Below are 23,794 nucleotides of genomic sequence, written 5' to 3' on the forward strand. Positions count from 1 at the left end.
AGTTAAATTTAATGATAGGCCCTTTGAACCCGTATTAACATATAAGTTTTACTCTCATATCTGTGAAACCTTATTGATTTACACGATAGAGGCTATCCTGAATATCTACAGAGATACAAGATCTCACATGATAAAAGGATTAAATAATATTCACTTTAAATATATTTTAATGCGTAATTATACAATGCATATTTTTAAACATAAAAATCTTAATCGTTATACCTGATGAGCCTTATTGACTCACACGGTAGTATGATTATCTTAAAGGTCTACGGAGTTTCAAAAATCTCACATGACCAAAAGATATAATGGGTAAATATAATTATAATTTAAATTCATTAATTTAGTTAATTAAAATTATAAAAATGTTTCTTTATTTTATTTACAAAATTCATTTATTTATTTACCATATAAATTGTGAACCACGATATCTGTGAGGATTTATTATCCTACACAATAATGTGATTAATTTAAGTCTCTACAAAGATTCTTGAAATCTCACATGAGACTTAAATATTTAGTATAAAGAGACTTAATTTTAATGGTGAGCCATTAGAACCCATCTTTAGTATACAAGTCGGATCTTCATACCAGTGAAATCTTATTGATTTACATAGTATGAGATCATTTTAAATGTCTGCGAAAATTCTTAAAATTTCACACGGTAAATAAATAACAAACAAGTATATATTCTCTTATTTTTATTGGATCTCAATTACAAAATGCAAAATTCATCAAAAAAATTGGAACTCTTTTCCAATAGTGACATAATAAGCATGCAAATAAATAAGAAAGTAAAAACAACCAGTAGTTTTGGCATTTAGAAGAATTAACTCATAACATACTGATTGCTAATATTTGAAGCAAAATATACTCAAAAATATGCAGAGTAAATTAACAACTAACAAGTTTTATAACTAAAGAGATCTAAGATAGAAATCTCACCGTTAATTCAGACCACAACCTTCGAAGATCAGGGTGAGAATCAATGCTCTTTGCTATGAGTATGAGGGTTGACTATGCTCATCATATCCACACCATAGTCTCCTAAGTTGTCACGCTCTCAGTTTTTGCTTCTCCCCTTCCAGATCTCTTTTACTCTGTTTGTTTCATTTTTATTTTCTCATCCAGCTTTATTCTTCTTTTTCTACTCGTCCTTGCTCACTCCAGGCTCTGCTCTCTTGTTCTCCTCGGTCTCTCTCTTCTCTGAGTTTTCTCATCTGGCCGAAGGTCCCATGACCGGCGTCCTTTGCTTTTTTTCTCCTCGTGCTCTCTTATTCTCGGTCTTTCTACTCTATTTTTTGTCTCTTTTTTCTCTTTTATCCATTTTTCTCTTCTCCTTTTCTCTCAGGCACTCTCTTTTCTCCATCTTTTATGCTCTATTTTCTGTTCTTTTTTTCTGTCTTGTTTTCTCTCTCCAGTTCCAGTTTTTCTCTCAATTTTTTTTGTCTGGTTCTCGTGCTTTTTTCGCTGAAACTCTCCTCCTCTTTGTCCAGGCTTCTTCTATGCTTTATTGCTCTCTCCTTCCTCAATTTTCTGCTCTCATTCTCGTGCTCTCTTGTTTCTATTTTTCTGCATTTTCCTTCCCTCCTCCTGTGCTTTGTTTTTTCTTTTGTTTTTCCATTCGTCCCCTCTCCTCTCACTTTTTCTCCAGCAAAACCGCTCCTTCCCCTTTATGCATGCTATGTTTCTGCTTTTTATTACTGAAGCTCGGGATCTTCCTCTTGCGTGAGTGTCTAGGTTCCCTCTGCTCTTACTGATTTACTCTTGTGTGTGTTTCCTTTCTCTTGTTCAGTCTTTTCTGCGTCTGATGTGTTCAGCTTTTCTTTCACTAGTGTTTTCTCTCTGCCTGCTGAAAGTCTATGTGTGTGCATCATGGTTGCTTGCTGCTTCTTTTGCTGTGTTTTTCTGCTCGCGTGTGGTTGCTGTTTCTGCATTTCGTGTCTCTATTTCTGCTGTTTTCTTTTTTTCTGCTGCATGGCTGAAAGTATCTATGTGCACGTGTGTTTCTCCACTTTTCTCTGCATGATTGAGCATTTTTCACGTCTGATCTTTCCTGAGTCTCCCTTTGGTGTTCTTATGCATTTCCTTTTTAGTTATGGCCGTGTCTGTGCGGTTGTCCTTTTTTTTTATGTTGAAAGTGAGTGTACGTGAACTGCATAAGGCTTGTGATAAGCCTTTTTTGCTTTTAATTTTTTAAAAATTAAATTAAAACACACACACACACATGTGTGTGTATGTATTTTGTTTTAAATGAAAAAAAGATTTAATGAGAGAAATTTAACACTTAAAAATTAACTTTCAATATTTTGAATGATTGATATAATTTGGGAGAGATTTTAAAAATTTAAGCAAGATTATTATATTTTTTTGAAAATATAATCCTAAAAAAAGACTAAAATTTATTTTTATATTTTGTTGTTTATTTTGATTTTTAAAAAAAATGGCCGGATAAAATATGGTGTTCACACCGCTTATTTCTTAATTTTCATCCATTGTAAAACATATTTTTTTAAAAAAAAGTGAGCCCTGTCTGCTAAAACCGTGTTTAATGTGATATTAATTTTAGTGGCACGTGTTTTTTGTGTTTTATGCAAGACATGAGAAATGAACCATATCCATGCTGTAACATCTCTAACTTATCAATGACACGTTCAAATTGGCGGTTAAAGAAAAGATAACACATTCAAATTAAAGATAAAAAAAATACATTTAAGTCCTATAAAAGAGAAATTATCATCAAAAAGTTTTTACCCCTAAGTCTCGAATCATGCATATTTATAACTTGGTTAAAGACATTTATAATTAGGCAACTAACATTTATAACTTGCTATTACAAGTTATCATTTTTCTTTACAAGTTGTCATGTTCAACAAAAAGATAGGGGAAACTATGTATATTTAATTTTAGAAAAATCATAATTTTGGATTCATATATTTTACTCGGGTTTTGCTATTAGTTCCTATAATTTTTGTTATATTTTAGATCCTTATACTTTTATTTTTTATTATTTTATATCCCTCTATGAATAAAGTGTAGAAACCTTATAGGGACATAAAACAATAAAAAAATATAGAGATCTAAAACACTAAAAAAAGTGTAGGGATCAATGACAAAATGCGGGCAAAATGCAAGAATATAAAATTATATTTTTCCTTAATATTATATATTTAAAGTATTTATTTTTAATTAAAATAAAACATCTATATCATCCATATATTATTTAATTTACAACAGACTTGTTATTAATATCACTAACATGCTAAAATTAATTTAATTGGCTAAAGATATATTAAATATAAAAATCTTGCCAAAAAATATATACGAAATCTTTATTTTGTATAACCTATAATGGAGATGCATGTATCCAAAATCGAATCCACAAAGGCTGATGCCAACAAACACCATACCCATGCGAGTATGCAACTAACCACAAGCAAGAGGAGGTGGAGGAGGTTCAAAAAAAAAACTCTGGTGAGTAGCTTCGAATGTGAAAGTCACAAGCACATGGGCATAGTCGCATGGGGAAAAAACCAACATTTTTTTTGCATATATAAGACAAGAGATGCTAACAGATAATAAGTATGTCTATATATCTTCTAAAAACTCTGTAGAAACCCTGACAAATAAACAGCGTTCTTGTTCTAGTATCTTTCTTTCATTTTTCACCTTACTTCTTTTGCAAGTTCCATTACAATGTTAACTGTATCATGTTCATTTTCAGCCACGAGTCTTCTATTTTTTGGTCATTTTCTTTTCTTTTTATTTTTGTTTAAATTCAAGCACTTGCCTTGAGGAAAACTGTGCTAAAGGATTTCAAGGTTCACTTTCTAATCAAGAAGTTAGGTTTGCTCCATGTCATAAATTGATGATTGATTCCTTTAACGTACGCCAAGCCAAAAATGCAAGCAACTAGTATTTCAAGACTTAAAATTATTGAATTGTATAAACTGATATGGCCCCAAAAAAAATTGTTTAGATTGATGTCCCCCAAAAACCACAAATTAAACTCTCAATAATATGAATGCAAGGCATAAAAACAAGAAGCAAAAAAAAAAAGAGTGCATGTTGCTTTATAAGGATGACGCATGACAGCCACTTTATTATTTCGTCAATAGCTTGTTTGCAGATTTGAATTAGGCCAAGAGAAGTACAGGTGGGATAACGAAAATTAGAATGTTTGTATGGTAGATCCGTAGATAGGATCCCATTTATTCATGAAACCCATTTCTAAATAATAATAATAATAAAATGGAAGTGAGTTCTACCCTTATGTTCAAATAACTCATTTTTACCATCACTTTTTTTCTCACTTTTTCATCTTCGTTATCAAGCCTCTCTCTATCTATGTTCAACTAGGATTCTTCGTTGATAATGTTCATTGATAGTGATATAGTGGAGGACCAAATTGGTAATAAGAATGGCTGCTGTGACTAAGTTGATGATGATTGAACCTCACCTCCTATAACAATTAATAGATCAAGCTCCCTGTTATATTAACAATCACCAGTGCACTGCCCAAATTCCATCATTCTCCCTAATAGTTGCATTAGTAATCATGTTAGTCGCTTATGAGGTTGTGGTGATGCGAAACCAATCAAACACTTCCATCTCTAATAATGCAAGCCAATAAGATTTGTAGTTTCAAAATCAATTGAAAGGTCAAAGGTTTTGCTCCTAAGAAATTCATTTCTTGATTCACTCTTTTTCCCATGAGGAACACCACTTTGTTCCCAATTCACACTAAGAAATGTGGCAGCATTATGTCATTGGTCTTGTCGTGTCTCGTCACGCTGGCAATTCTCTCGATGCTAGTATTTCATCAGTGAGGGGAGGATTTTGATGGATATGGTGAAGGAAGAGGGGGTGTCAGTGGGTAAAGCTCAATGAAAGATCTGATCTGACTTCATTTGGGGTCACCTGAAGGCAATGAAGAGGTTGCTGATTTTGATGACAACAACTAGAATGGTGAATTTGACGTTGAAAGATAAGCTATTTATGATGGAGAGGGGGTAAGTGAATTGAAGAGGATGGTTGAATGCTTAGAGATTGATAGTAGGGCGGTGTTGAAAAATGCTTGATTTATGGACATTTTTTGTGACAACGATGGTCACATGAAGGTTATGCATGGTGGTCCTAGATGTAGTGAACAGTGGCTTTGAGAATTATGATAGTCACTAGTCATTTGTTTTTTTTAATTCTATAGGTATCATTGGCCTTTCAAAATATAATTTGTTATATTAAATAAAATTTTTCTCATACCTTTATCTACCTCTCAAATATGTTCTCATTTTCACTTTTATTTTTACTCCCACTTCTATCAAAACAATTTTTGGTACCAGGCGAGCATAAATTATATCGACTAACTTCGATCCCACTAAATCACATAGTTTTAGTTTTCAAAAAGTCAAAAAAACATCATGAGTATTTCTTTTCTTAAAAAACAAAAACAAATGCTTAAATTGTTTCCCCATTTAGAGTTGAAGTGTTGGAAATTGGTCTACTCCAGTATAAGACCCTACAAGTGCAAAGCCATTCAACAAAATCATCACATTGCCTCTCAAATCTTTTCTAAACTATTATGTAATCAGCACACCCTATTAGAAGGGTATGAATCTCACCCTTTGCCATGCACAACAAGGTTTCAATTTGATTTGAAACGTTGCCGCATTAGCTTTAGTTTTAGATCAGGTTTAAGGTCTTACTCATGCATTTATTCTTCAGTCCCTGTCAGAGCGAAACTTAGATTTCAGTACTGGGGTCATGGATTTGCTTTTTTTTTTTTCTATTAACATTTGAAACTTAGTCTCTGAAGTTGATTGGTGGGTACCGAACATGCCTATGAAATCAGTGCAATCATTATCTTGGGATCAAACATAAGAATTTCAAAGTATTGCAAAGAGGCTAAAGAATTCATTAACTTCAGGACCAAGGCCAAACAGGCCAAGCAGCAGTTCGAGATCGAATGAACTGTGATCTAATGTTGCAATTTAGTTAGAGTTCAATTGGAGGGCTTCCAAGATTGGATATGGAATACATTAGACATCTCAGAAGCTTGCTGAGCTAGCCAAGTGTAAGTATAAATTAAATTCGCATAGTATGTTTTCTGTAATCTAATTAGACCTTTCCATTTACCCTCATTCCAATATCACACACGAGCATAATAGACTGATGCCTCATAATCGATAAATCACTTATTAAATGTTGAATCTCCCACCCCAAAAAAAGTATGTCAAGATTTTGTGTTTTGGTTGATTATGAGCTTTTTGCTAACATCGCCACTAGTGGATAAAAAAGTAAGGAAAAGAATGGTAAAGTGAGTTTTTCTCTAATCGGTGGTGAATGCTTGTAACATCTCAATTTAAATTTTAATAGTTAATTTGGGTTAATAGAAATTTTAAAAAATATTTAGAGGTAAGCAAATTAGTAGAAAATGATTATTAAATCTAATTTAGGATATAATTCTAAATTTAAAAAATAAAAAATAAAAAAATAATTAATTAAAAAAATAAATAAATAAAATATTATTAAATTATTATTATTATTATTATAAAAAGAAAGAAAGAGAAAAGGTATGAGAAAGAGAAAGGAAAGAAGGAAGAAAACATGAACGCTTTCGGCCACCGCATCAATAGTAATATAAAATAATAAAAAAAAGGAGAGAGAGAAAAGAAGAAATAATAATAATAAAAAAGATGTGGGACCTACTGAATTTTTATAAAAACTAACCTATTCCTTCATTTCTTCACTCCTTCTTTCATGCGTGAGCTGAGGCAGAGAGAGCATCTGTGAGCCAAGTTCACCAGTGCTGGATTTTAAGGTAAGAGTTTTTAATAGGATACTTAGGTTGTGATTTTAAACTTTTCAAGACTAAGTAAGTGTTCTAAAATTTTTTCTTAGTCATCCTTCTTCTTTGGTTTCTGAGTTTATAGTGGTAGAAAATTTAAGATCTGGAAGAGGGATGAATTTATATTGAATAAATATGATTTTTGAGGTTGTCAGTAGTATAATAAATGTTCTAGAGTATAAATTTATTGATGATCTTTGAATCTGTGGCTTATGGATCAAATTCTAAACTAGATCTGAAAATATGTGTTGATTTATTGAGGTTTAGATGATTATTTGGGATGAGAAATGAATTATTATAGTTATAGGATTATGATTCCAAGCTAGAGACTCAATTTTTAATTTTTAGGTATTTTAGGTACGAATTTATGAAATAAAAAGAAAATTTTGATAATAGAAATTAGTTTAGAAGTTGATTTTTAGATTATCAATGTTTATTGATAATTAAAAGAGGAGTTAAAAATTTTACTTAATAGTATTAACTATAGATTTGTATTAAGATTGAGATTAGGAATTATGTTATATTTTTAATTCTATTATTAGAATTATTTTATTAGTTTCAAAAATTGAAACTAATATTTATAAATAATATGTTATTTGTATATTGTATTACTGGTAAAGATTGTGGTGAGAGAGAAATTTTAAGGAATAATTTATTAAAAAAGCCACAAGGTAACCATGCTTTTAATTTGTGATTAGTGGTATTTCATGTTAATTGGGTGATTATTGAAAAAATTATGAATTTTGTAATATTGTATAATTGTATAATATTATTATGAATTTGTTTCATTATTGGGAGGTGTTGGGAGACTTGCTATTGTTGTTGTATTTATGTGCCACGTGGTACGCCCCTATTGGAGCTCAATAGGCGGCTTGTAAGGGCTCGGACTAATCTACCTTTGGTCGGGTAATTTAGCACCGAGTGAGGGCTACAGCTCGAGGTTAATGGAGGGATATAAGGATGGTTGTTTGTGTTTATTGTATTATTTCTTATATTTGTTGGAATTATATTATTTTTAATTCTCACTTAGTAAGCACACACTTAACTGTTTGTATACACCATCATAAATTAGCTTTGGTTACTGAGACTTTTGAGTCTCATATGTGGTTAACAATTTTCAGGAGAAGAGCCACGAGTGACACGTGGAGGAGTCCCAAAGGCTTAGTGGTATAGATCCACTGTCTCTTTTGGGTATTTAATTTATGATTTATAATGTGTTATATTGCCAATATTAGAGCTTTTTGTTTATTGTCAATTATATGAATATATAAATGTAATCATGCCTTTCAAACTATTTCTATTTTTGGTACAATTTGGATGACTGTAATTTTAATATTTAGTTTACTTTGGATTAGTTAAAATGGCATGATTATAAGGTCAAATAACTGGCTTGTGTTGAAAATTGACTAAATTGCTTATTTTATTTATTGGAAGTATAAGGATGGACAAATGTGATTTAGTTTACTTGTTGGGAGTATAAGGATGGACAAATGTGATTTAGCCTAATGGTATGTGGGAGGTAAAAATTTATCTGAAATGTTATAATGTGTGAGTTGAAGCCAATTATAAAATATTTTATATTGAAATTATTGATATAAAAATGTGTTGGGTGGCTGTAACCCAACTATGGTTGAGTTAAATTATTTAAAAAAAAAATTGGTGTGTTACAATGCTGGTGCTAAATGTTGTGTAGCAATTATAATCAAATGTGCATATGATAATAAATTATGCTATGCTCATTTTGATTCACAGTAGCAAAAAGGACTTTAATTTTTTATGACTCAACAACAAAAATCCAAGAGCTTACTACAATTATAAAGCAAGATATTACTACATTGAACTTAGCCATTGTGATTCTTCAGTTATTGAATAACTCTAGAAATAAGAGTGGAAATATCTCTAGTGACACAACTAGTCATTCAACCACAATTGTAGACGACCTTAAAAATCGACCGATGGGCACCATGAAAGAATTTAAAGAAGTCCTAACTATGCGAATTGAGGTACAATATGGATGCAATTTTTATGTTTTCTTAGTAAAATCATCATTTCATATTACAATGTTACTCTTTTTTTTGGCACATTCAACTAGCTGAGTTATTTTTCTCTTTGATCTTACACACATTACATTATCTTCGCATGTCTGATGTGCGATATTATTTATATTTTGTTGAAGAACTTGAAAGTACATGAGAATAGAAGACAATTGTTTTCTTCCACTACTTCAAAGGATTATGCCAACCTATTTGTCCACCAATGTCTATTAGCTTTGAGAATGGCTGCTAGTGCTTCTAATGCCCTTACCCCTCAATGGGCTAGTAGGCCATCATCTTCAATACAATTGGTTCCTGAGTAAGTTATGGTTTTGTTTTACATTATGTTGGTTTTAGTTAAGGTAAAATATTGCGTCCACATCATCAATATTCCTATCTTATGAATAAGTATAACTGCTAAGGAAAATTTCAATCTAGACCCCTTGATAAATAGGTATACGGTTAGGAGTTTTATTTTGGATGGAATGAAATGAAGTGGCACAGGAAAAGTACTCAAGCCATTATTCAGAACAATTTTTTAGGAAATGATTGCTAGCAATGGATTGCTTAAATCTTTTTTTTTTATTTTTAATGAAATGGGGTTAAGGATGAAATGGCCAAGAATAAATATTTCAATTCAAAACTACCCTTATCCATTGAGTACCCCCTTCCCCGTTCGATGAATAGCCCATCATGCCGTCAAATTTGGCTCCTAAACTAGCCAATCCACTACCACCATCGATTTCTTTACCAAGAACTAGATTTCATTATTTATATGAACAAGAGTTTAATCTAATAGACCAACGACACCAACTAGAGGCCGACATCAAGGACTCTTTTGCTTGGATTTAATGATCAATAAGATTGTCCTTGATACTTATGCATTGGTGGCTTATGCTATCGCTTGGTCTTCTAGTGTTTTGTATAAACTATAAAGCATGATGTGAGCCTTGCCATGGTTGTTGCATATATTCTAAAAGCAATAAATTTGGCCAATGAGCTTGTGACATGAATCAATAATTGAAAAAGGTTGGTTTGGCTGTTTAGGAAAAACTTAAAAAACTGTAATAAATATTTTTATCCTATGAAAAATTGTAAATAATTACCAAATGCCCTTAGATTTTTTTTTTAAAAGATCTTGTATGCATATAAAAACTTATTTCGTAAATTATATAATGTGGATTAGTATTATTTTTTAAAGAAATATTCTTATCAAATTATTAGATATAATGAGAAATCCACACTAAGAATTTATTTTTCACTTTTTCATCTAAATTGTCTTATAAGGGTAATGTTTAGAAAAGTACAATCTATTCCATATCCATTTTATAACAACTTCTAAATGATGGTCAAATGCGATCATTCTTTTCCCCTATAAAACTCCTAAATAGTGGAATTAAGCCTCAAATGCCACTCAATTCTATAAATGACTTATTCCATTCCACCCAAAACTCCTAACCACACCAAAGTTTTTTTGTGAATCTACATAATTATGGAAAGGTTGTTCTCGGCTGGGCTGAATTGCATTTGTAATTCTAGCTTTATTGTCCATAAAATTTGGTTTTTTGGTTATTAGATTTTTAAAGTCATAGGAAGTAGGAGGATAGGGACCATTAGCCTTTGCTGTTGCAACAACAACACCAATAGCAGTTAGTTCCATTGCAAGATAGCTACATGCAAAATAGAGCTGAAGCTCTTCGGAATGTCGAGTCTACTATTCATGAACTAAGCAGTATCTTCAATCAATTGGCAACACTTGTTTCCCAACAAGGAGGGATTGCTGTCAGGTTTTTCTTTTTACTAATAAAGAAAATCTAGGTGTTTATTTTCTAGTTCATCTCCCCTTCTTTCTTTATTTATGAATTTTTATTTCTCTTGTGTTTTTATCATTTCATTTCCTGGTAGTAACTCACAATTGATACTATATGAGCTTGGTTTTTAATATCTTGGACTTTAAATATAAGTGGGGTGTTGTTAAATAGTTACCACTATGCCTAAGGTCCTCAGTGAGTCTTTAGTGAGGACTGACTTGTAGTTCATATTTTCCAAAAGTACTAGAGGTAGTAAAAGTTGTTTTTGGATGCTTATTTCTCCTATCTAATGCTCGATTTATACTAAGTGCATTCTCCTGATTGTGAAAGAAAGCAATGTGTAGTAACTATCTTATCATCACGACAATGTGTTCTAAGTAAAGCCAATTTGATGAATAGACAAGTAAAATTTAGGGGTGGGAGATCTTGTAATTATTAAAAATTGTCATAGTTTAACACCTGAAAATCACATAATATGCTTTGATTGTTGACCAGGTGAACTAGCTTCAATTTATTAGTGCTTGATAATTGTTTCCTCGCCTTCTATATGGCATTGGCTATTGAATTTAAGGCACATTCAAATTGAGGAAAGTTTTCTACTTATAAGATTGACAAGAACATGGATGATACATTGGAAAATGTAGAGGGGGCATAAAGGGCTTTATTAAAGTATCTGAACAACATTTCTTCTAATAGGTGGTTGATGGTCAAGATATTTTTTGAACTATTCATTTTTCCCTATGGTTTTCCTATTTTTTGTGGCATAATCACAGTTAAAAGACAATCTAGTGAACACGTAGATGAAAGTGATAGTCTTCTCATGATACTTGTGTAAGTATTTTATGATTAATGTAATAGGGTTATGATCCATGAGAACTTGATTTTATACACCTATTTGGGACACTAGTGATGGTAGCATTACATGATTTTGAATGGTTAGGCTTGATGGTTGTTTGGCATATGGTGAATTTTAGGTCTTTTTTGATGCTTAGAAAGGATGAGAATGAAATGGATTATAAAAATTAAAAAAAAAAAGAATTAAATCACACTTCTCTTTCATGATAAACACAATAAAATTTAATATTACATATCACAAATACGTGAATCATTATATCTTTAAAAAAAATCATGAATTATGACTTATAATCTCTTGACCTAAATTACCCTTCTCTCTTGTGAAAATGATTCACTTATCCTCTTTCATATTTTAATCATTTATTTATTTTTTCAATCCATTCATTTTTTTTTCTAGCAATCAAATAGAACATTAATGTTGTGTTATTAGCTAGCTACTAACTTTTTAAATTTATAATTTGTTTTACTGAAAGGGTTCGATTTAAAATGAGCATCACACTTTTAATTTTATTCATTTATTAAAATAAAAATTTTGTAAAATTTATAAAAGTTTTAAATAAACTTGTATGTTATCCATTTGGATAGTCCAAATTTAAAATAAACAATCTTGATTTGACATTAAATTTTTTTATAATTTTTTAAAATTGACTGTTTAAATTTATCCTAAATTATCTAGATTTAACGTTACATTTTTTTATTTTTATAACTTTTATTTTATTAAATATAATATTAAAAAAGGAGATAAAATTTTAAAAGAGTATTTAAAAAAAGTTAACAAATTTAAATGTGAAGCGTTCAAATTAAATATTGATAATTTAAATTTTAGTAGAGGTACGATGCTCATCAACTCGCTAAGCACTTAATCCCGTCTCAAGGGGTTGTTGTTTAAGTTGTGATGGATCTAACTCCACAATCCAAGGGATGCTTGCACTTCATCAGTTGGTTGCTGCAGTGTAAATCACTGGTTGATTTTAATTTAAAATTTTAATGTTATCTTAAATTTTATTTTCACTCCTTGAAATTATCTAGTTCTTGTTTGATTCATTAATGATTCTATTTTTAGAAATTATTTAATTTTAACTCGATTTGTTAATTGAATTTTTAATTCAGTGACAGTGTTGGTAGCATAGTTTCATGTTTTGCCAATAAAATTTTCATTAGAATTGGCGATAGAATATGTTGGCACAAAATCTTTAATATACATACGACGGAATTAAAAAAAAAATTTACATATTAATAAACTAATGTCTAATTTAAGAATTTAAGAAATAATCTGTGATATATCAACGCTTCGTTTTCTTCCTGATGTGATTTATCACTCATCGCACTGCTACTATTACTACAGCCTTGCCATTTGCTAATTTATTCCGTCGCTTTCTTTATTTTTATTAGAAATGAAAGTCTTTTAAATGAAAACAGTTTTTCTTTTTTCTGAATTTAAAAATATCTGAAAATCAACTCGCAAACGCAGTTTGGAAATAAAAAGTGCCAACAATGTTTTTCGGGGCAAAAACAAGTGCCAGCAGGCTGCAAGTCCAGCAGGAAGGGATGAATAGGTCCGTCTCAAAATGGGCTGACATTGACCAAATGTCACCTCCGTGGTTTTCCCCCCAATCTTCAGAAAAAGCAACCAAATGAATAAAACTGTTAATTAAGATCAGCCTAACTTTTAAAAAGTTAAGTCTAAATAAATTAATTTTATTAAATCTGATTATATTTTAAAATTTTATTTTGGTCGCTCCAGCTCTGGCCCTTAGAGTCTCATCTTTATATTTTTTTTAAATTTTTTAACTTAAAAATCTAAATAAACATGTTTAAAATTTTAAAAAAAGTTATTACATACTCCTCTGTTTAAAAATATAAAGTATTTTTAATTAAATTTCACACTTCAATAGAATAATTACCTACTTTTAAATCAACTCTATTTTTTGATATTTACTTTTACTAAACACTTTACGATAAATATAAAGTTATTCACTAATAAAGAAATTTTTAGAAAAACAAATAAAATAATGATTACATTTTAAAAAATTAAAAATGACTCGTATTTTTTAATATTCACATACTCAAAAAATATCTTGTATTTTTTAACGTAAGGAGTATAATATTAATGATATTCTTGGCAGGATAGAAAAGTAAAAAAGGAGAAAAGTAGAAGGAAAAAGTGGAGGAGAAACATCATTTTTCCTTGCCTAGCTATCAACAGAAAAATGAAGAGGAGAGAAAGGTGCGTGAAAAATAACATGTGAGTCCTACGTGTTTTAACTTTCAACTTTTCTTTTAAAATATGAGAAGATTTTGGAGAGAGAATTTTATATCTAAATTTACTAACTAATTTTTTAAATTGCTGCCTCTTGCTTTCATCTATTTTTATCATGATATTTATTGTGTAGTTGCAATTTTATTTTGAAATTTTGTTAAACAAGCAATATATTTAATTTGTAGACTAATTAGACAAAAGCTAATTCTTAATTTTTAAGTTAATTTGTAATTAAATACCTTATATTTATTAAATTATTATATATTTAATAATTTAATAAATAAAATTTTAATTTGGATAAAATATTTTTTGTCAGCATTGGATAAAATATTTTTTAATTACGCTTTTGCTCAATCAATAATATGTGTTAAAAATTTTTACATATATAACATGTTAAAATATTAAATTTTATTATATAAATATTTTTATAAATAATAAGATTATTATTGTTCATATAAAATTGCCAACTTTCCCTTTCTCCTAGTTTTCTTTTGCTCAGCGAAAATAATGAGAAAAAATTGCATTTTTTAACTTTTCCATCATCTTCATTTTCTCTCATTTTTATTTTCATGTGCAAGCCAAGCACATAATTATGTTTAGAAAAATAAATTTAAGTCAATATACATAACAATAAATTTAAGTATAATAAAAAATAACAACACCAATAACAATCAAGCTTTACTAGCATCATTTATTAAATTTTGATGATTTTTACTGACATTAACATCAATATAATTTTATCCTTATCCTAGTGGAACCTCATTAGTGAAAAAAATATTAAGCTTTTCATGTATTTTTTGTTTCATTCTCATGAAATGAGACTAAAATTTTAGAATCACTATATTATTTAATATTTAATTCCATTAATATTAAAATTTTAAAAAATTGAAAAAGAATTTAAAAGGCTGGCCCTCTTTTAAGCCTAATTTGTTACTTTACATCCTAAATTAGGGTCTAGCCCTAAATTTTTCTAGGTTCAATTTTACAAGTAGGGTTGTTCACAAATTCAACTTGACTTTGAAAAAAAAATCAGGCCAACCAAATTAATTAATTCACTATAATTTAAGACTTATCATATCATCTCTTTTAATTGGTTTTGTTTAATTCTTGAACCTTTTGATTTGATTTAATTTATGTTTAGATTGCGTTTGAACTTTTTTAAAATAATATTATTCATAATCACTAATATATATTCATCAATAATTTTTAATTGTTAACTATTATTTGCAATAAAAACTCTTGAACACAAAAGAATGTTTTTATCAATTTATTAGCATATTAAACTATTAAAAATCAATGTATTATTTTAAAATAGTTAATTATAAAATTTAAAAATTATCTTAAATAATAATAAATAATATTTAGCTAATTGTAACTTATTTTTAACAATGATTTACAAATACTTGAGCTTGAAAAATAAAAAAAACTTTAACAAATTTATAAAAAATATATATAATAAATATAATAAAACTTAATTTAATTTGATTCAAATTTTTAAAAATAAAAATCTAAATCAAATTGAAATAATTAATTTTATTAAAATAAAAATTAAACCAAATCTCATTTATAATTAATTTTAACTAATTCATTTTGATTTTATCAATTTGAATCAATTTTAAATATCCTTACAATCAAGTAAAATATTTAAAGGCAATATTCTGTAAATTCTTCACTGTTTGTAAAAGCTCTTTTACATGTTCCTTTCCTTGCGTCATCTCTGCTCCTCCCTTCTTCGTTGAAACCCTAGTTATCGTTAACCGGATAAATTGGCACCTCTATTTCGATTTCTGTCTCGTATCGGGTTTCCGAAAATTATCCCTGCCGGTATTGATTTCTTTAATCGAAAATTTAATGGTCCAGGTCGAATACGAGATCTCCTAGTCTTTTGGTAATTGTTATTTTAAGTTAATCAGACGCAATAGGAGTAATCTTCATCGGGCAATTGCTTTATTCTGAGTAGGTGGACTTACATTACCATTACGAGCTTACATTTCGGACATCCGATTGATAAAAATTATTCGCATCAATCGACATCAGGTGCTTTTGGTTGATCTGAGCGTACGACAAAATGGTAGGGGGTGGAAGCAGGAGAGACGAAGGTTCGTTGATGATTAACAACACGAACGTTTTTGCTGCGCTTGATGCTCTTAAGAAGAAGAAGAAGTCCGATAAGGAGCGCAAGAGCAAAGGGTCATCAACATCACAGGTTCAGTCGAAAGAACCTGAGCCCCAGGTTTTCTGGGCACCCACTCCCTTGAATGCTAAATCATGGGCCGATGTTGATGACGATGACGACTATTTTGCGACTACTGCGCCGCCCCAGTCTGTCTGGGGTGTATCCGAGCCGGAGCAGAGTAAGGAGAAGCCAAGCTATGTAGAGGTGGGGATGATTGTTTTTATATTCTGTTCATGGTTGTGATCGGAATCGTTTGTTGAAATCAAATCGGTATAATAGAGTGCAGTGATGATCGTGTTGTCATACTTGTTATCAGTGATGTCAAATTCGTTTGCGTCAGCTCCTGAGGTGCTGAAATGAGTTGTTATTCATGGCTTGCACCTGTCACACCATGTGAGTGCCTTTGGCAATTTTCCCGGCCATCTCAGTGTCAGTATCTGAAAGGAGAACGTTTATCTTTTAAACACAAACTGAAAAAAAAAAGGGTTATGGGATAAGATATATAGTAACAAAAATCTAACCTAGTCTTAGAGGTTTAGGAGATTTTTTTTTCCCCCTTGGGGGGGTGGGGATTGCTGTTCTTATTCTGACATTTAGGCAGTTGTATTTTTAGGGTATTGTATACAAACACAAGAAGGCAAAGCCAGCAGGGACCGTAGCTACAATATAAATTGGTGATTATAGGTGGACTACGACCACATTTTGAGTTTCAGTTATTTTAGTGCATTGGGAACACTTCCTTCTAGTACCTCTCGAAGGTGTTTAAGACATATTGGCTATAAGGGCGTTTTTTGTAACCTGCTTGCTTGTGACTGAATTCTGTAAGTGTCATATGTCCATGGACAATAGGTTTAATTCTTGATGAATGATGATAAATAATGAAAAGTGGTGGCAAATAAAGGTGGGTTTAGTAACATTCTTCCTCCATAACAAGAGGTGCATGGCTAACGTTTGAAAGAAAGAATATAAAATCTTATTGTGTTTCTTGCATGTTATGCGATGTATTGGGGTTTTATTTTTGGAAAGAGTGGATAATTTCATTCTAGGTAACTTTTGGTTTGTTCTAGTTGGATATGAAGGCAACATGGAGATTCTTCAACTTATATTAATAAGCTTAAACATTTTATCTTCCCAGGATAATAATTTTGCCGTTGGCTCCATGTCATTTTCTTTTTTATTATCAATGATCTCTTGTTTATCAGGAGTGCGATGCTGATCTGGATTTGACATATGGTAATCAATAATTTCTCTGATTACAGGATAGTGAGAGTGAGGAAGATATTTTAGATGAAGGGGATGATGATGTTGAGGAAGAGCATGATCATGAACCTGAGCTCTCTGTAAACCCTGAGCATGACGTTAAGAAGCCTGCTGAAATTTCTGTGGCACCAAAGGAGGCAGAACGTCAACTCTCCAAAAAAGAAAGGAAGAAGAAAGAACTTGCAGAGCTTGAGGCTCTTCTGGCTGACTTTGGTGTTGCACAGAAAGAGAGTAATGATCAAGATGAGCCACGAGGTAATTATGCATTATTATATTCTTCTTTACCATGTGTGTTTTAGTTACATTGAGTGCCATGGCATGCATTTTTTCCCCACGATACTTTATCCCTTGAAAAATGTTCAGTTTTTGCTTGTCGTTCCCCCCCCCCTTTTTTTTATATTTGGGGTTGAAACTATTAAGTTCGTGCAATTGAACAATAACTCTTGCCTTTGTTAAACTTGATCTTTGGTTGGAAAATAAACTTCTGTGCGGAGCATGAGGTTGCAATTATTCTGGGTTAGTTGTTATTGTTGAATTTTGCTTAAACAAATTTGTTTCATAATGCATTTTAGGTGCACTTCAGGATAAGAAGGATGCTGAGGCTGATGGAGAAATGAGAGAAAACGTCACTGCAGAGTCCAAAACTGCCAAGAAGAAGAAAAAGAAGGATAAAGCCTCCAAGGAGGTAAAAGAATCACAGGATCAGCCCAACGTTGCAGATACAAACAATGTGGGTGATGAGGTTACTGCTTCAGAAAATGCGGAGGACGATACGTCCACTGTTCATGTTAAAGAGCGTCTTAAGAAGGTTGCATCCATAAAGAAGAAGAAATCAAGTAAAGAAATGGATGCTGCTGCAAGGGCCGCTGCCCAAGAGGCTGCTGCAAGAAGCGCTAGGCTTGCGGCAGCAAAGAAAAAAGAGAAGAATCATTATAACCAGCAACCTATGCGGTAAAAGTACCTGCCTCTTGTTTTTTTGGCCATCGGTAGGAGTATGTGTCTGCTAACGTTCATTTAGGATATGCATGTCTTGCTCATATCATGGTGCAGAATATACAGTTGGCTCTGAGGACTCTGGTTGTATTGTTATAGACCTGAAATTTTCTTTTCTTTTCGCTTTCTTCTTCTCTCCTCCCTTTTGTTGGGAGCTTAGCTGTTGCTCAATTGTTATGGACATGTCTTTTTGCGACAGAGAACTTTAGTAATGTAATGATAGACAACCAACACATCTCTGCTTTGCTTTTTTTTTTTTGGTTCTCGTGGTGGATTATTTAGTCGAATGTGTTTTGAAATCCATTTCATCATTGTCTCTATTTGATTTTTTTTTTTTTGGGATAAAGACAGCTATTTGTAGTTAAATGCGAAGGGGGGCGCTGTCCGAGGATAACCAATTGTTTAGTTTCACGGTTCTTTGAAAAAGTATTTTGTTTAGGAAAAATTAATTAATTGATGCCTATAATTTTACTAAGTTTTTACTTTTTAACTCTCTGAAGGGGAGGGGAGAGGCCATCCCTTTGCTAAAACAAGGAGAGGAGAGCCCCTCTCCTCCCTCCTTGTCCCATTAGGCAAAATTTCATTTCTCCAACCAATCAAAGGATCAGTCTTTGTACTCTAAAGTAACTGAGTCCCTATGTTTTATAATATTAGTAATTAGTAACTTAGCTGTGTCAGTCAGGAGTAAAAAATTGTTGCAACCAGTGAGTGGGATTAAAAAAATTGCATACCGCAGTCCTTCTACTTTCTTTCTCTTCATCTTCTCTCTCACTCTCTTCTCTGTCTCTCTTGGATCTGCTTGTAATTCCTTCTCACGCTCATGATTGGTGATTGGATGCTTAAATTTGAACCGTATAAATTAACGTGTTTTGAAATTATCAAATCTAATTTAATGAGCTAATATCTTTACTTAGGCCCCGTTTGGTATGATGTAATAGTTTTTGATGGAATTGGAATTGGAATTGGAATCAGAATTGGAATAGAATTGAATTATAAAAGTATGTTTGGTATGTCAGAAAAATTAGATGGAATCCTTGCATTACTTTTGTTTGGTATGCAAGACATGGAAATGGAATTATACTTAAAAGACAAAAATACCTCTATATAAAAATTAAAATAAAACATAATAAAAACTTAATTGTGTACCAATTTTCTTATGTATTTTATATATTAATAAAATATTATATAAATCATAGATTATATTTGTAACTATTATTCACTAGCTTGGGCCAAACAAAAAGTTTTATCATCAGAGGGAACATTTTCTTGAAAATAAAATTGACAATGGTTCCCATCCCTTCTACTTTAAAATAAATACACTAACATGTAGATTTAGAAGAAAAATGTCAAACAAATCAATTCTACTTCTTATACCAAAAAAATATTATAAATATATAAATTATATACAAATATTATATATAATACCATCTTATATATATATTATAACGCTTTATATATAATGAGAAAAAATATTATTCACCCTTTTATACTCCCTTTTTCTTTTTTTTTTTGCTAGCATATGAGGGTTTTATTTTTTTTTTGAGGGCAAATTTGTCTTTCTGGAATTTGTATGAGGGCAAAAGTGTCTTAAACATTACAATTCCATAGAATTGCTCCCAATTTCGTAGATTTACATAAGGAATCAAAATTAGCTTTTTTCCATAGAATTAGGATTCCCAGAAATTGTAATTCATATCTACCAAACATCACTTTATTCAGATTACTATTCCAATTCCATTTCCATCTTCACAATTCCAACCTATCAAACATGGCCTTAGTGGATAGACATCCATCAGAAGATGGGACACAGGACCAATGAGATGAAGATGTGCACTGGGCTGCATTGCGCTGGATATGTGGTAGTATAATTTATAGTTGATTTTGATTTTATCTTAATTTTTATTTTACTTCCTTAAATTTGTTCAACTTCCAATGTTATTTGTTCATTTAATTTTTACCAGCCGAGACAGTGTTGGTAACTTAGGTTGATGTCTACCAATTAAATTTTCATTTAAATTAGTGTTGGTAACTTAGGTTGATATCTGCCAATTAAGTTTTCATTTAAATTTAACAGAATCGGGGATAAAATGTATTGCCACAGAATCGTTAATATACATGGAAGCTAAAATCATTAGTTACTATTAGTTCATAATTGATTTTTCCGGATCATAAATTAAAATAGGGATATTCGAACAAATTAAAAAAAAAAACCACATTTCTTGATTTATGCATAGGAAACGAACACTAAAATATTTAAAAGCAATTGGCTGTGAAATTCCACACTGCCTATAAAACCTCTCTTTCGTGGTCCTCTCCTCACGTTATCCTCTCTTCTCCGTTGAAACCTAGTTATCATTAATCGGATAAATTGGCACCTCTCTTTCCATTTTTGTCTCTTTGCCGGTTCCCTTCCGCTCCCCCTCTTCCTCTATACGCGGTTATCAAACCCTAATTTTCTTTCTCCATCGTATTCCTTGTAATCCTTCGGAAATTATATTGAAACCCTGCTTGTATTTTTTTTTTATCGAGAATTTAATAGTATTGGCCGAATATCGGATCCCCTGGAATCCTTTGGTAATTGGTATCATAAGTTAATTATATACGCAAGAGGAGTGATATTCATCTGGCAATTGCTTTTTTCTGAGTAGTTGTATTTTAATTACCTAGATAAGTGTACATTTCCGACATCTGATTGATAAAAATTATTCGCATCACACGACATCCGGTGCTTTGGTTGATCTGAGTATACAACGAAATGGTAGGAGGGGGAAACAGGAGAGACGAAGGGTCGTTGATGATTAACAACACGAACGTTTTTGCTGCGCTTGATGCTCTTAAGAAGAGGAAGAAGTCCGATAAGGAACGCAAGAGCAAGGGGTCCTCTAAATCACAGGTTCAGTCGAAGGAACCTGAACCCCAGGTGTTCTGGGCTCCCACTCCCTTGAATGCTAAATCTTGGGCTGACGTTGATGACGATGACGATGACGACTATTTTGCTACCACTGGCCCGCCTCGGTCTGTCTGGGGTGGTTCCGAGCCGGAGCCGAGTAAGGGGAAGCCGAGTTATGTAGAGGTGGGGATAATTGTTTTTATATTCTGTTAATTGACATGATCGAAACCTGTTTTTGAAATTGAATCGATATAATTCGAGTGCAGTGATGATCGTGTTGTCATACTTGTTATCAGTGATGTCTGTGTCATTTGCCTCAGCCTTTAAGGTGCTGTAATGAGTTGTTATTCATCGCTAGGACCTCTCACACCATGGGAGGTGATGGTGAGCGCCTTTGGCGATTTGCCCCGCTGCCTTAGGTGCGTGTCTAAAAGAGAAGGGACATCCTATAAGCCCAAACTCAATAAATAAATAAAGGAAAAGTTATAGGATATGAAGGCAAAACATTTGGTATGTTAAAGAGCGAAACGTAATGTTTTACCTAGGATAATATCATTCTAGGTAACACTTGGTTTGTTCTAGTTGCATACGAAGGCAAAACAGAGATTCTACATCTCATATGAATAAGCTTAAAAATTTTACCTGCTCATGATAAATATTTTGCCATTGGTTCCATGTCGTTTTTTTGCATCATGATCTCTTGTATTTCAGGAATGTGATGTTCTGGATTTGACATATCATAATTGATAATTTCTGACTACAGGATAGTGAGAGTGAAGAAGATATTTTAGATGAGGGAGATGATGATGTGGAGGAAGAACATGATCATGAACCTGAGCTCTTCACAAAACCTGAGCATGAGGTTAAGAAGCCTGCTGAGGCCCCTCTGGCACCAAAGGAGGCAGAACGACAACTCTCCAAAAAAGAAAGGAAGAAGAAAGAACTTGCAGAGCTTGAGGCTCTTCTGGCTGATTTTGGTGTTACACAGAAAGAGAGTAATGGTCAAGATGAGTCACGAGGTAATTATTCATTATTATATGCTTCATGATCTAGATATTGTTTACTCTCTGTTTTGTAAGTTTCATTGAGTGCCATGGCATGCGTTTTTCCTTCATCATACTTTATCCCTTGAAAAAAGTTTCAGTTTTTGCTTGAAGTTTGTTCCCCTCTTTCTTCTTCTTCTTCGAACTATTAAGTTGATGATGTTGAACTATAACTCTTGCGGTCTCACCTTTGTTAAAACTTTCTTTGGATAGGAGAGTAAACTTCTGTGAATGCATGGGCTTGCAATTATTCTAGGATACTTGTTGAATTTTCCCTAAATTATTTTCATAATGCATTTCAGGTGCACCTCAGGATAAGAAAGATGCCGAAGCTGATGGAGAAAAGAAAGAAAACATCACTGTGGAGTCCAAAAGTGCCAAGAAGAAGAAAAAGAAGGATAAAGCCTCCAAGGAGGTGAAAGAATCGCAGGACCAGCCCAACACTGCTGATACAAACAATGTTGGTGATGAGGTTACTGCTCTAGAAAACGCGGAGGAGGATACGTCAACTGTTGATGTTAAAGGGCGTCTTAAGAAAGTCGCATCAACAAAGAAGAAGAAATCAAGTAAGGAAATGGATGCTGCTGCAAGGGCTGCTGCCCAAGAGGCTGCTGCGAGGAGCGCTAGGCTTGTGGCAGCAAAGAAAAAAGAGAAGAACCATTATAATCAACAACCTGTGCGGTAGAACTGTAGAAGTATCTGTTCCTGTGTTTTTTTGGGCCATCAGTAAAAGTATCTGTTCGCTAACGTTCATTTAGGAATGTGTATTACTTGTTTATATGATGGTGCAGAATAAACAGGTGGCTCTTACGTTTCTGGTTGTATTGTCATGGGTTACCCCCCCCCCCCCAAAAAAAAATCTTTTTGTAGTTTTAGCTTAAATTTTCGTTTTTTCGACCGGGAGAGCTTTGCTGTTGCTCAATGATTATGGACGTATCTTCTTGCAACAGAAAATTTTAGATTTTACCAGTGTAACGGTAAGCGAATAATATATCTTTGCATTGTTCTTCTGTCCTAGGGCGGATCATATAGTTGAATAAGAGATAATTTTTAATTCACAATCTGTTTTTTTTTTAAACCATAAACTCCTTTTTTAAGCCGTCTCTTATTTGTAAGTGTGAAAATAGGCGGTATCTGAGGAGAACTATTTGTTAAAAAAAGACGAAAATTGACTTTTGCTGCATTACATTCAAGAGGAGGCTTTAGTGTCAAACAACTTTGGATGCCCTCAAATAGAGTTGAACACTGTGAGGGGGAGAGACGCAAAAATGAGCTTTATTATGTGGTTTATTTCATGTCATTACCTTTACTTCATTATTTTTTATTTTCTTGTAGGATTATATTTAAATTAAGTTTAGAAAATCTGAAGTGGCTGCGAATCCCGTCGCTCAATCTCTTGTTGAGATCCTATTGGCAGGGGGCTTTGATTTCCCTGATATGCAACTTGTGTGGATACCAGTCGAGCATAGATGTCTAGGTCCGTTTGCAAGAGCAACAATTTTTCACTTGTTGGTAAATTTACATGTGGTCGCTTCTAACTTCTAAGCATAAGCACTTGGGGGCTTGAAAAGCTTAACGGTTGTGCATCAATGAGCTGAATGGGCCTGGTCTCATTACTTCTCTGAA

At 32.2% G+C, this 23,794-nt stretch overlaps 2 protein-coding genes and 1 pseudogene across 6 annotated transcripts; all 3 read left to right on the top strand.

The window, feature by feature from the left end:
* Positions 1-5,841: 5,841 nt before the first annotated feature.
* LOC129294199 (syntaxin-32-like) lies at positions 5,842-11,458 on the top strand (annotated as a pseudogene).
* A 4,028-nt stretch (positions 11,459-15,486) lies between these two features.
* LOC129294163 (uncharacterized) lies at positions 15,487-18,468 on the top strand. 5 transcript variants are annotated; one of them, XM_054932340.1, is made up of 4 exons: positions 15,487-15,762; positions 15,844-16,186; positions 17,242-17,497; positions 17,815-18,468. In XM_054932340.1, exons 2-4 carry the CDS (start codon positions 15,875-15,877, stop codon positions 18,195-18,197), a joined length of 951 nt encoding a protein of 316 aa, XP_054788315.1. In that variant the 5' UTR covers positions 15,487-15,762; positions 15,844-15,874; the 3' UTR covers positions 18,198-18,468. The 5 variants fall into 5 exon arrangements, with proteins under 5 accessions (XP_054788315.1, XP_054788317.1, XP_054788316.1 ...); XM_054932342.1 differs by having other exon boundaries at positions 15,487-15,694; XM_054932341.1 differs by having other exon boundaries at positions 15,487-15,666; positions 15,767-16,186.
* A 2,070-nt stretch (positions 18,469-20,538) lies between these two features.
* Positions 20,539-23,013, top strand: LOC129294125 (uncharacterized). The gene is made up of 3 exons (XM_054932264.1): positions 20,539-21,308; positions 21,889-22,144; positions 22,471-23,013. Exons 1-3 carry the CDS (start codon positions 20,991-20,993, stop codon positions 22,851-22,853), a joined length of 957 nt encoding a protein of 318 aa, XP_054788239.1. The 5' UTR covers positions 20,539-20,990; the 3' UTR covers positions 22,854-23,013.
* Positions 23,014-23,794: the final 781 nt, after the last annotated feature.

The sequence above is a fragment of the Prosopis cineraria genome, unplaced genomic scaffold (assembly GCF_029017545.1).
Source record: "Prosopis cineraria cultivar Desert tree isolate PC_DT_omini unplaced genomic scaffold, ASM2901754v1 PC15, whole genome shotgun sequence".
NCBI classification, from domain to species: Eukaryota; Viridiplantae; Streptophyta; class Magnoliopsida; order Fabales; family Fabaceae; genus Prosopis; species Prosopis cineraria.